This window comes from Propithecus coquereli, unplaced genomic scaffold, assembly GCF_000956105.1.
Source record: "Propithecus coquereli isolate 6110/MARCELLA unplaced genomic scaffold, Pcoq_1.0 Scaffold107, whole genome shotgun sequence".
Classification (NCBI taxonomy): domain Eukaryota; kingdom Metazoa; phylum Chordata; class Mammalia; order Primates; family Indriidae; genus Propithecus; species Propithecus coquereli.
The window spans coordinates 1,529,253-1,540,943 of NW_012134636.1; the positions used below are offsets into that span (position 1 = coordinate 1,529,253).

The 11,691-nt window shown below is 36.4% G+C and overlaps 1 protein-coding gene across 7 annotated transcripts in view; it reads left to right on the plus strand.

Moving 5' to 3' along the window:
* Positions 1 to 11,691, plus strand: part of SETD5 (SET domain containing 5) — a 109,355-nt gene that overhangs the window by 77,722 nt on the left and 19,942 nt on the right. For all 7 annotated transcript variants that reach the window (XM_012647136.1, XM_012647155.1, XM_012647141.1 and 4 more), the window contains 8 exons: positions 132 to 249; positions 992 to 1,101; positions 2,124 to 2,373; positions 2,748 to 2,831; positions 3,552 to 3,809; positions 4,537 to 4,857; positions 5,270 to 5,512; positions 10,700 to 10,829. In XM_012647136.1, coding sequence (XP_012502590.1) covers positions 132 to 249; positions 992 to 1,101; positions 2,124 to 2,373; positions 2,748 to 2,831; positions 3,552 to 3,809; positions 4,537 to 4,857; positions 5,270 to 5,512; positions 10,700 to 10,829 — 1,514 coding nt within the window. The remainder of the gene's footprint in view (positions 1 to 131; positions 250 to 991; positions 1,102 to 2,123; positions 2,374 to 2,747; positions 2,832 to 3,551; positions 3,810 to 4,536; positions 4,858 to 5,269; positions 5,513 to 10,699; positions 10,830 to 11,691) is intronic.

Consider the following 11,691-nt stretch of genomic DNA (forward strand, 5'->3'; position numbering starts at 1 on the left):
GTGATGTTTTCCAAGTTTAGGCATTGCAAAGGACTGCTGCTTCTTCTGTCAGCATATGCTTTATATTTGGAGTCATGGGGTGGCCTTTTTGTTTGTGTTGAGAATTACAGGAATTTTAATTATATCCCTAGACCATACCCTTTTGTGCTCTTCTACTCAAAATTCAATGGTGTAGAGATGTGTGTGGATGCCCGTACTTTCGGTAATGATGCTCGGTTCATCAGAAGATCATGTACACCAAATGCAGAGGTAAGATATCCGTAGCAACTTCCTTTTGAATGGAACCACCAAAAGGACAAGCTAACTGAAGGAAGCAGTCTGAAAACTTCACCCAGATAAAGGTCTGTAGAAAATAGTTGTGATCTTTCTTTATGAGAGATATAAAACAAAAGTAATGGTGCTTTTATACTGACAGAATAGGAGGCAAAAGAATGAATTTTCTTTAGAGGAGGCAGAAATGGAAAAAAAATAAGTCAGCATTAGCTAAGGAAAAAGAGACTGGATAAGAAGTCAGTGAGGTTATATCAAAGAAATTTCCTTTTGGTGGAAGTAAATATCATTAGGCCTAACTAAGCTATTTGGTTGCAGTTTTTTAGATTTTAGGCAATGGTGTTCTGTGAGAGAATCTAGACATTTTTAGAATTCATTACTCGGCATATGTAACCACATCAGATGCAACAGGAAAGTCCTCACAGCTTTACTTACAGGCTAAGGAATTTTAATTCTCTGGTTCAATTGGAAACAGCTGTAAGATGTAAAGCAGAGCTTTTAGTCTGTTTTCTAACATCTCAAGGTTTCTCCATTTATATCAAGAAGTATTATAAACTTTGAGGCCATTACTATATAGTAGTTTCAGATGAAATGGTGGAGTTAAATAACAGACTTCTGTAACTCTAAATGGATAGAAATTATTTGGTTAAAAGGTTTTTTCTCCCTTATGAAAAGTTCATGGTCTTCATGATAATTCTAACCGTAAGCCTTATTCACACAGGTGCGGCACATGATTGCAGATGGGATGATTCACCTGTGTATCTATGCTGTGTCTGCCATCACCAAGGATGCTGAGGTCACCATAGCATTTGATTATGAGTATAGTAACTGGTAAGACCTCAGAAACCTTTCCTAACATGAATGTTTTTGTCTTTCATACTAAGCTGTTCAGCTCTATTTAAAGTCAGCTTTTGTTTCTTGCCCTTTCCTTTTACTTAATCTTTTCATGAGTAATATATTGTCTGCCTAGAAATTGTGAAGGAAAAGACAGACTTAAGATTTTTTTTTTTAGAGATACAGGTACATTGTATAATACTGCTCACAAATGTCCTTGACAAAGGTGTTTGGACATAGGCCTCTTTAGGGAAAATAGCAAAAGAGATAACGTATGAGAAGTTGCGGTAGCATCTGCTGTTATGCACAGAGCACTTCTGCCAGGGACCATATAGGATGAGGATTTAAAGATTCACCCCCCACCCTAAATGTATATAATTTTTTTTGGTCAATTTTACCTTTATAAAGCTGAGGGAGAGATTTCAAGATTCACTTCATCCACTGAAACCATGTGATCTAGCTGTATATGACAGTGCAGAAAAACAGATGGCAAGTCATAAATGAATATGTGATAGGTTTTATAAAGTAAGGTGCTTTCTCTCCCTTGGTTATTTTGGGTAAAATAGAGTTTTATGTAGTAAAGTGATGTTTGGCTCAGGTATAAGAAGAAAAGATATTTTGCTTAATTCAGCAAGGAAAAGAAAGAAGAAAAGGTATAATAATAAATAGGGAATAAGTAGCTAAAAATGAGGACATAGTGACAGTAGGCACAAGATAAGTATGGCCACTGTAACCTTTCAGTCACTGGTTCACTGCCTGCAAAATAACCTAACAATTCTTAGGAACATTGAGTTTAGTGGGAGCTTTCTTTCCTTTCCACTGACTATACATAGTAGTAGAGTTGGGGTTATATAGAGAAACACAGAATATTGAAATGACTCTCTAATATTTCTGTTTAACTTATTTAAAGATAATATCGGAGGAAATCACTATGCTAATATTTCAAGATAATGAATGGTTAACGTAACTGAATTTCAAGGGTACTGAGACAGGCACTTTTGATTGTTTCTTTGGAGCAGTAATTATAAAGTGGACTGTGCATGTCACAAGGGAAACCGGAATTGCCCTATACAGAAAAGGAATCCCAATGCTGCAGAACTGCCACTCCCACCTCCTCCAAGCCTACCCACCATTGGAGCAGAGACCAGACGTAGAAAAGCACGACGGAAAGAGCTAGAGATGGAGCAGCAAAATGAGGTTCCAGAGGAGAGTAATGACCAGCAACCACAAGAAGTTCCAGAAAAAGTAACTGTATCCAGTGATCATGAGGTAATCTTGCCTGGTCAAGTGATGACCTTGTGGTATTGATATCCTCCAAAGGAAAAGGATCCCAGGTTGCCACATACTGTTTTAGGTAGGCAAGCTATAGTAACACTTAATGCCCTTTATATTGATGTGGGTGTGCATTCATTAATTTTCTTTTTGTTTTATAATGGCAAGAACATCCTTTCAGCAACTTTCCAGATTTTAGTCCAGAGAATAGGGGTTATCGTGTATGTTTACCGTGTGACCTCACATGAGTAATCCTTTAAAGCATTAGAAATTGTTTCTAGAGAGTTTTAAGCTACCAGACAGAATAAAACAGAGAGATTGGTTTTTCCCAGAGCTTAAGAATATAGCTGAATATTGCCTCTGTCTTAAAGGAAGTAGACAATCCAGAAGAAAAACCAGAAGAAGAAAAGGAAGAGGTTATAGATGACCAGGAGAACCCAGCTCATAGCAGGAGGGTGAGTACCATCTAACATCCCTTTGCCCCTTATGATTCCTGCTACCTGCAGCATGTGAACCCTTTCTTTTCTCCTGACTTTGTATCTCATATATTTTTTGTGGAAGTTATAATTTGGGCTTTTCCATAAAATAGATTTCATTGTAATTTTTAAATTTCTTTTTCTGCACACACACAGTAGTTGTGTGGTGACTATTATCCAATGGTGGTTTTAAGAGGTTCTTTCTAATAATCTGGTTTACAAAAAAATTTGGCTAGTCAAAACCAAAATGTGTTGGGACTGTTTTGCTCTGACTTAGGTATTACTTAAGTTTGTGTGTGTTTTGACATTTTTTTTTTTAAACCTTTTAGTCATATGGAGTAAAATATTCTACTTCTATACTGAAACGAATCATTTTTGTTTATGACTCTAAGTAGAAGTTTAAGGAAAATCTGCTTGGTTCTTTTTGAGCTTTAAAAATGCAGAGAAAAATTGGTTTTGATGGCTATTTTCCTATTAAAAAGTTTGAAAATAGCTAACCCTTTTTGGAAAATTTATGTTTGAACTTGTCTTCTTTACTGTTCCCACCATTTTAAATGAAATATTTTATTTTTAGTTTTTATCTTATATTCTCCAAGGTCCTTAAATGACTACTTAAGTGAGTTTCTATAGATTTCCATTAATAATACTTCCTTCCTTCTTGTTGAAACTTCATTCTATACTAATGCTATTTCTTTCTAGACCCGGGAAGATAGGAAGGTTGAAGCCATCATGCATGCTTTTGAAAACTTAGAGAAAAGAAAGAAGCGGCGGGATCAGCCCTTGGAACAGACCAACTCTGACATAGAGATTACTGCTACCACCTCAGAGACTCCTGTTGGAGAAGAGACAAAAACTGAAGCCACTGAATCTGAAGTTAGCAACTCAACTTCAAATGTTGCTATCCCAAGCACCCCACAGAATGTTGGTGTGAATACCCGGAGGTCTTCCCAAGCAGGGGTAAGAGACTCCAGGGTTTAGACATCCTTGCCTTTGCTAATGCCACTTACCTATCATTTTTACCTATCTTTTGGAATGGCTAAAATAAGTATCTTCAGCTTTGCTCTGTGTTGCAACAAGTTAGGCCATTCAGCTAGAGCCACTTTTATCAGCTGATTTGTGGTATTCAGGGAGACCAGTAAAGTGAGAATTTGACTGACTAGACACCTTCAGACTAGAACGGAACTTGTTACTCTGCCTACCATATAAACTGTTGGTGAGGAGTTGATAAAAATGATTTTATTTCTCTCATGGATGTTCTACATAGGCCAGTTATGTACCTGACCTTTCATAGGTTCTAAGGATAAACTCCTCTTTTCCTTCTCTACTGTAATCATGAATCTAAGGCTTAAGCTAAAACTTCAGTATCTGGGAAAGAAACATAGGGAAGAATTCACTTCCCTATCAAGAACCCTAAAATTAGGTGACTGCTTTTAGCTAACTTTAGGTCTGTTTTATAAATTCTTATTAGAAATAGAGCTAATTAACCCAGACATCTGTTTACAGCCTCTTTAGCTGATTTAAATACATAAATTTTATATGTAAGGATTACATTTTGAATTAGTGTTCCTAAACCCTTACCATTTTACCAGTAGACATTCTTAAATGCTTAAAGTGAATAGGAAATTGAAGAGAATGTTGCTGATAAGAAATTTCTGATAAGCATTTGACCTTGCTGTTGTTACAGGATATTGCAGCAGAAAAACCAGTCCCCAAACCACCTCCAGCAAAGCCTTCTAGGCCCCGACCGAAGAGTCGAATTTCTCGGTACAGGACCAGTTCAGCCCAAAGACTAAAGCGTCAGAAGCAGGCCAATGCACAGCAGGCAGAGTTGTCACAAGCTGCCTTGGAAGAGGGAGGAAATAACAGCTCAGTAACTCCTACCGAAGCTGGAAGTATAGACAGTTCGGGAGAAAACAGGCAATTAATAGGGTCTGACCCAACTGTTGTGTCAGTTGCTGGATCCCATGTTAACCGTGCTGCATCTAAATACCCCAAAACCAAAAAGGTAAGTCACAAATACATTTTCATAAGTCTAATCTGGCAAGGGCTGGCACAGTAAAATGAGAGAACCTGTAATCCCCAGAGAAAAACTAATCTCAGTATTATTATATTGAAAATTCTAAAATCCTTTGACACAGAAGGCTGAAGCCATCCTACTACCTTTTGCTCCTTTATTTTTAGGCAGAGCTTAAATCATTGATAGCTGAAATTATTCCTGTCTTAGTGGGCATGGAGAGGGTGAAGGAAGGTATCCTTGTGTTCAGATCACCCAATTCATACTTACTACACCTGCTGCATCTCCTGTACTAGTTTCTAGATGAGGTTTGTCTTTGTGAATTGTACTGCTGTGTCTGGCTTTATATACATATACAGCATCAACTAACAATCCTTTTTTTTTTTTTTTTTTTTTACCTTAGTATCTAGTTACAGAATGGTTGAACGACAAAGCAGAGAAGCAAGAGTGCCCTGTTGAGTGCCCTTTACGTATCACCACAGACCCAACTGTATTGGCAACGACCCTGAACATGTTACCGGGTCTTATCCATTCCCCGTTAATTTGCACCACCCCCAAACACTACATTCGCTTTGGCTCACCCTTTATCCCTGAGAGGCGTCGAAGGCCCCTTCTGCCCGATGGTACATTCAGCTCCTGTAAAAAGGTATGTCTGTTTATGTCTTTTGTTTTGTTTTGTTTTGTTTTGTTTTTTTACCTAGGATGCCTATAACTGCAACACATCTAACACATTCTCTAGATAGTCACTTTGCCCATGTGAGTTTATAATGAGTTAGTTGTTCAGCCGTGAATACTGATGCATCAAGAGTCAGTGGGACTAAGGTGAAATGCATATAGTGCATTTTTGATGCTCAAATTTCTGAGTATTCACTATTGTCTCTTCTGAGAACCCTTGAGGTTCCTGAGTGAGAACAGCAGTTGATGACTGGGTAGGGAGGGATATGTTTTGTATGTGCTTTTGTGGTATTCATTAACATGTCCATTTGTGATTATTGTGTGAGATTGGGCCCCAGGTCCTCTAGAGCACTGTTCCATAAGCAAAAAATTACCAAATTGTGTTTTGAATTCTACTACTTGAAGGAAATTAAAGGAAAAATCCTACTGTAACTGACACAGTTCCTGTTCCTTGATCAAATGACAAGTTGGACTATTTATTCCCTAGAGAATATGGAACCTACTGTGTAAAAGACTCTCTCTACCTCTCTCTCTGCCTCTCTCTCCTTTCTTTTAATTACTTACTGGTTTTGGATCTAGTGGCAGTTATCGTATCGTTTGGTGGTTGCTTGTTTTTGGAATGTTCTTTCCCAATTCCCAGAAGCCCTGCATATTTTCCAAAGGTGTCTCTCAGGAATAGATCACTCCCTCAGATCCGTAATGTTGTTTCCATGTTTCTAGAAGTATAGGACACCCTTTCATTTGGTCTTCTTCCTTTGAGGTAGAGTCTGTTCCCTGGAACACCCTTTTCTCTTATCCTCAGATCTGGATTCAGGCTGCCTTCCTCAGTGTCTGCCATTGCCCTCCTCCACTGGCATCACGTACATGAGGATGCTGCATGTAGATTATTTGATGTGATGAAGTCTCCAACTCCAGGCAGGTCTTCCCTGACTCCTCCAAATTTAAAGCTTTTCTCTTTCCCCAAAGAACAGAATTATTTTGGTGGGGGAGGGGGGCATGAAAAAGATGAGCCAAAGTGGTATGGGATATGGAGGGGAGGAGGGCAACAGGAATCTCTGCAAAAAGCAAGGGCATTACTGAATGAGCAGAAAGTCTTTTCCTAATTGCACCTCTTACCTAAGTATTTGAGTCACTCACTGGTTTGTTCAGGGAAACTCCCAAGTATAAGAAATCCTAAAGAGAAATTTGACATGAGATCCCTGCCAGAAGGGTTTGTAAATAATGCAATGACATCAATAACTTCAGGTGTCAGAAATAAAAACAAAGACAACTTTCTTTAAAAAGAAAGACTAGAAAATTTCTGAAAAGCTATTTTCTATAGAAGTTTGCCTAGGTAATGAAGGAGAGTTGGGTCTCTGGGGATACTTTCTTATACCAAGTTACTTAGAAAGACTGGTTTATCTTAGATCTTAGAGATTATCTTAGAAGAAGAAAAATTATTTGCCATGTAATAAATATGATTAACTTTCTGTAATAATTAGAGAGCTGTATAGTTTGCAAAACAGAACTGATCTACTACATGTAGCATTGCACAGTCCCTCACTAAGAGCAACAGCTCCAAATCTTAACTGCATTTGTGAATACTGTTGAAAATTAGAGCGAGTGTAGCTGTGGTCTCTAGTCTAAAGGAGTAGCAAGTTAAGAGATGGCTTAAAATATATGAAAGAAACTTTTTGTTGTTGTTGTTCTCTGTTTAGCTGGACATAGTTTCTAAGGATGTTAACTGTTGAAGGAGCCTATCAAGCCAGATGGTAGAATCTCCTATTTTGGTCCTTTAAGAAGAGTAGGCAATTATTTAGTATAGATTAATAGTGAAGTCTGAGTTGTATATAATATGGACTAGTCTCTAGAAACACCTTCTTGATAATTTGGATGCCGGGTTACAGTCTTTCTCTTCCCATCTTGTTTTTCCAACTAACAGAGACATGAAAACCAAAAATGTGTTTAGGACTGTGACCTCAAATCCAGTAGAAAATTCATTTCTTTGAGTGTTTTGCTTTTTTTTTGACCTGGTTGTCTTGTATCTGTAGCTCATCCTTGTATTTCCCCTAGCAACAGATAGAAATCCCTTTTAACTCAAGTCTGTGTTATAGTCTCCAAATGTATCTGACTATCCTTAATCTTGTTTTATACCAGCTCAAGTGCTTTTACCTATAGGTGTCATGATGTGTCTTCAGGAAGCATTTAGGCTGTGTACACTTGGATTATCATAGCAAGACTATTTGATTTAAATGGGACTTTAAAAATTGTTTAAGTTTAAATCACTGCTTTAATGTTTGCTGTAAACATATCAAGATTGTATTACAAAAGAAGAATGTAGCCATTTATAGGGCAAAATGGAATTAAATTTTGAATCTTTTAGCTAGAAATCGAACTCAGCTTTAGGGGGTTGCAGAAGAGTTATTTTTAGATTGGTTAGGAAGGATTCATCTTAGTGCAGGACCTAAGAACATTTCCATGATTAAACAAAATTGTAATAAAAATCTGAAAATCCCTTGGAGTATAAGTTAAGCAGATAGATGAGAAAAACCACTCTCCATGGGATTAGTTAAAACAATGTATATTCCTAATAGGCCTACTGTTTTATATTAAAGGAGGTAAAGACCTGATAAGTTAAAAACAGTATAAATGAAGTTGTATCTGTATATTTGTACTCAGATTCTTAGAGTATTTGACAGAACATTTTATGATATCCCTGGAGTTTCTAAATTAAATTGAGTCACAGTTCTTAAAAAGCATTTTATAGTGTGTCTTTTTAAAGATCTTACTTCAGTTACTATTCTAGAATAGAAGCATTTATAGGTGGCCAACAAGCATTTCATTAGTGTCCCACCTTGTTCTCTTTAAAGTCACCTTCTTAGACATGTGTATAGGGGATTTGATGTCCCAGATTTCTTAGAAAACCAGCCTGACTGGTAACGAAGCACTGTGTTTTGCATTGGTATTTCACTGTATAAACTAAGGGGTTATTAATCTGTGTTTCTCTAAACATAGCATTAAAATTAAGTTGGACAAGGACGCATTGAAAACCTGCTGTGTGTCCTGTACTGTTACTGTGCTACAAGCTTTCTTTATGTACATTATCTCACTTAACCTTCACAACAACCCTATGAAGTTGGGATTATTGGCCTCAATTTGTAGATCTAGAAGGTTTGGTAACTGTTGCCCAAAGTAAGGCAGCTAGTAAGTAGCATAGCCAAGTTTCAACCCATATCTTTTAGATTCCAAAAGCTATATAACTTCTTTTTCTTTCCCCATAATAATGAGACCCTTTAAAACATTTCTCTCACCCATCTTTGAACCTCCTAAAAAACTCTTCTGTAGTTCACTTTAATACAGAGTTTCAGAGAAGGTAGAAATGGTCTTATGACTTTAATAAGATAGAATTTGGGCAAGCGGTGGGGATGGGGAGCTCTAACATCAATTTATTATCCATGGGATGATTAGATCTTGTCCCATACGAACAACTGTTTGTGTTACTTTTTTATGTGAGTCCTGAAATACTATGAAAATCTATAACAGGGCCAGGAGGAATAGGTTTGACCATGTTTGCTGTGTTTAACTTTGTAGCAAACCATGGCAGCATCTTATTTCTAGAATGCTCTTGTTCTGGTTTTATATTCCCTTTTTTAGTCATCAGATCCAGGCTGTAAATTCTTTTATGGGTACATCTACTTAAACCCTGGAAATATAAAACATTACTCGTGGAGGAAAGCTCAGTGACCCCAGAAATGAGTTCTGTCATCTGCTCTGAAAAGAAAAACTTGTACTAAAGGTGTCTGTAACAAAAGATTTTTTTTTACTCCTGGGCCTAATTTTCCTCTATCTATAAAATGAGTGCTTTGAACAAGATGACCTCTAACTTCTCTTCTAAGCTCTGAGTATCTGTGTATGGTTCTGACAACTCATCTTTACGTCAATATTTTTCTGTATCTAAGAGAATTCAGTCTTGGCATTGTTCTGGCTTTTCAGAGACCTGGTCATATCCTGAAATGTTGATGTGATTCAAATGACCACTGAGATCTCCTTACATATTCAGTTCACTCTTACCTCTTCATGTTTACAGTTATGTTTTTGCTTTCATTTAGCAGGCCATATGACATTTACATGATATAAGATTTTTCTTGGTAAAATTTTCCTGGACTATACCCTACATTTCTGAAAGGGAAAATCTATTCGAGGTGCTCTCTTAGGTGAAGAGAATATTTACTTACCTGTAATTAATACATGTTTTCCAAAGGTATAAAATTATAATAATTCACCTTTGCTTTTCCTATTTGGGGGAGGATCTGACTCAGAAATCGATGTTTATCAAAGTTTGATCTGTCTTAGGGCAGGAAAGCCACAGAAGAGTGTTGGGCAACCTACAACTATATCTCTTAAGAAAACACAATTACGGGTAAAAAATCTTTCTTTCACAGGATGCATAATCTTATAGTCTGGCCTAAACTTATTTCTCTTCAATTTAGGTTTTAATCTTTACTATCAAAAAATATGACTAATTAGAGAGGGCTTCTTTTTTATTTTTTCCTTTTTTGATTTCTGTTGGTCATTCTGTGATTTGCATTATTTGTACATAATTTAAAGAAACTACTTGATATGGCAGGGAAACCCATAGGATGTTCCATTTCAGAGTAGACCTTTTAAAAGTCTTTTGGTACCTGTAGTAAAGAGCCATTATTTCTCATCCAAAATCTTCTGAAAGTCTTTATGACCTCTTCAGGTGTCCCCAGCACAGGACAGACAACTCTTAGGAGATCTTTATCTTCCTGCTAGGTACTTATTTTACGTATTAGTTTTATTCTATGTTATCAGACTATCTCTTGAATAAATATTAAGGTTTTAGCCTTATCTCTTCCCACTTATCCCATCCTAAGCAGTATGAAAAGTTGAATATTAGTCATTTATTATTGGTTTGGGTTTTTTTTTTTATGGGATCTCATTATGTGTAATCCAGATTTTCTCAATTTTGCCTGGTAGAAGGAACTGGTGGGGTGATATTCCAATATGCTGAAACACAAGAGTAAAATACTTGACTGTGTGGAACTGAATGAGTGTGTTGGATTATATCTCTCACAGTTGATGTGCATTTAAAATAGGTGTACTAAAATAGTTTTAAATGGTTATTGATAATTCCCTGGTTCTTTTCCCATTATAGCGCTGGATAAAACAAGCCTTGGAAGAAGGGATGACTCAAACATCATCTGTACCCCAAGAGACTAGAACTCAGCACCTATACCAAAGTAACGAGAATAGTAGCTCTTCTAGTATCTGCAAAGACAATGCAGGTACGTATCTAAAACCTTTCTGAATACATTACCGATGATTGTTTCAGATCCACATAAAAAATTTCAGTATGAATACTGATACAAAAGAGAAATAGCATGTTCTCTAAATAGTTACTTTACATCTGTCTTTACAGAAGAAGAGAGAGATCTCAAGTCAGGGATCAGTTTTCCCAGGACGACAAAGAAGGAACTAGACAGTATACAGATAACAGCAGAAATGGTTATAAAAAGGTTAGATACATTTAAAGTAGTAAGTTTAGGAAATCTATATCCATATTTATAAGGGGGGGAGGCAAGAAAGTGATGGAACACTGTATTCAGGAAAGACTCTAAATTCTGATTGAGTTGGGTGAAGCGTGGTTCAAGGGGGCAAGGGATGAATGAAGTAAATGAAAAATTATTATTGATTGTTTTCAAAAGGATGTACAGTAAGTGTAAAATTTTTTAAGATACAGCTTTAAATCCAGTATAAGGTTCTTATGTATTTTTAAAGTAGGTGACCATGATAAATCATCTGGTCCCTTGGTTTTCACTGTGACTCTTTCAGGAAATCTAATTGAAAGCATTGGTGCATTAACTTATGATACCATCTTACTTAGGGACAGTCTTTTTACCAAAGTTTCTCCTGAAAATATCAGCATAATTGGAAACTTCTGTTATTTTTGTTAAGTTTATCTCTAAATTAGTTTTTTAAATATTAGGCAATCAAATAAAATTCAAAATAAATTAAGTGCTAAAGCTCATGTAATGCTATAGCTAATATGATAATATTTCAGATTTTCATAAAAACCACTTCGTTGTTCCTATTCATCAACTTGCTGAGTAAATATTATAAACTTAAATGTATTTTTATTAGTAATAT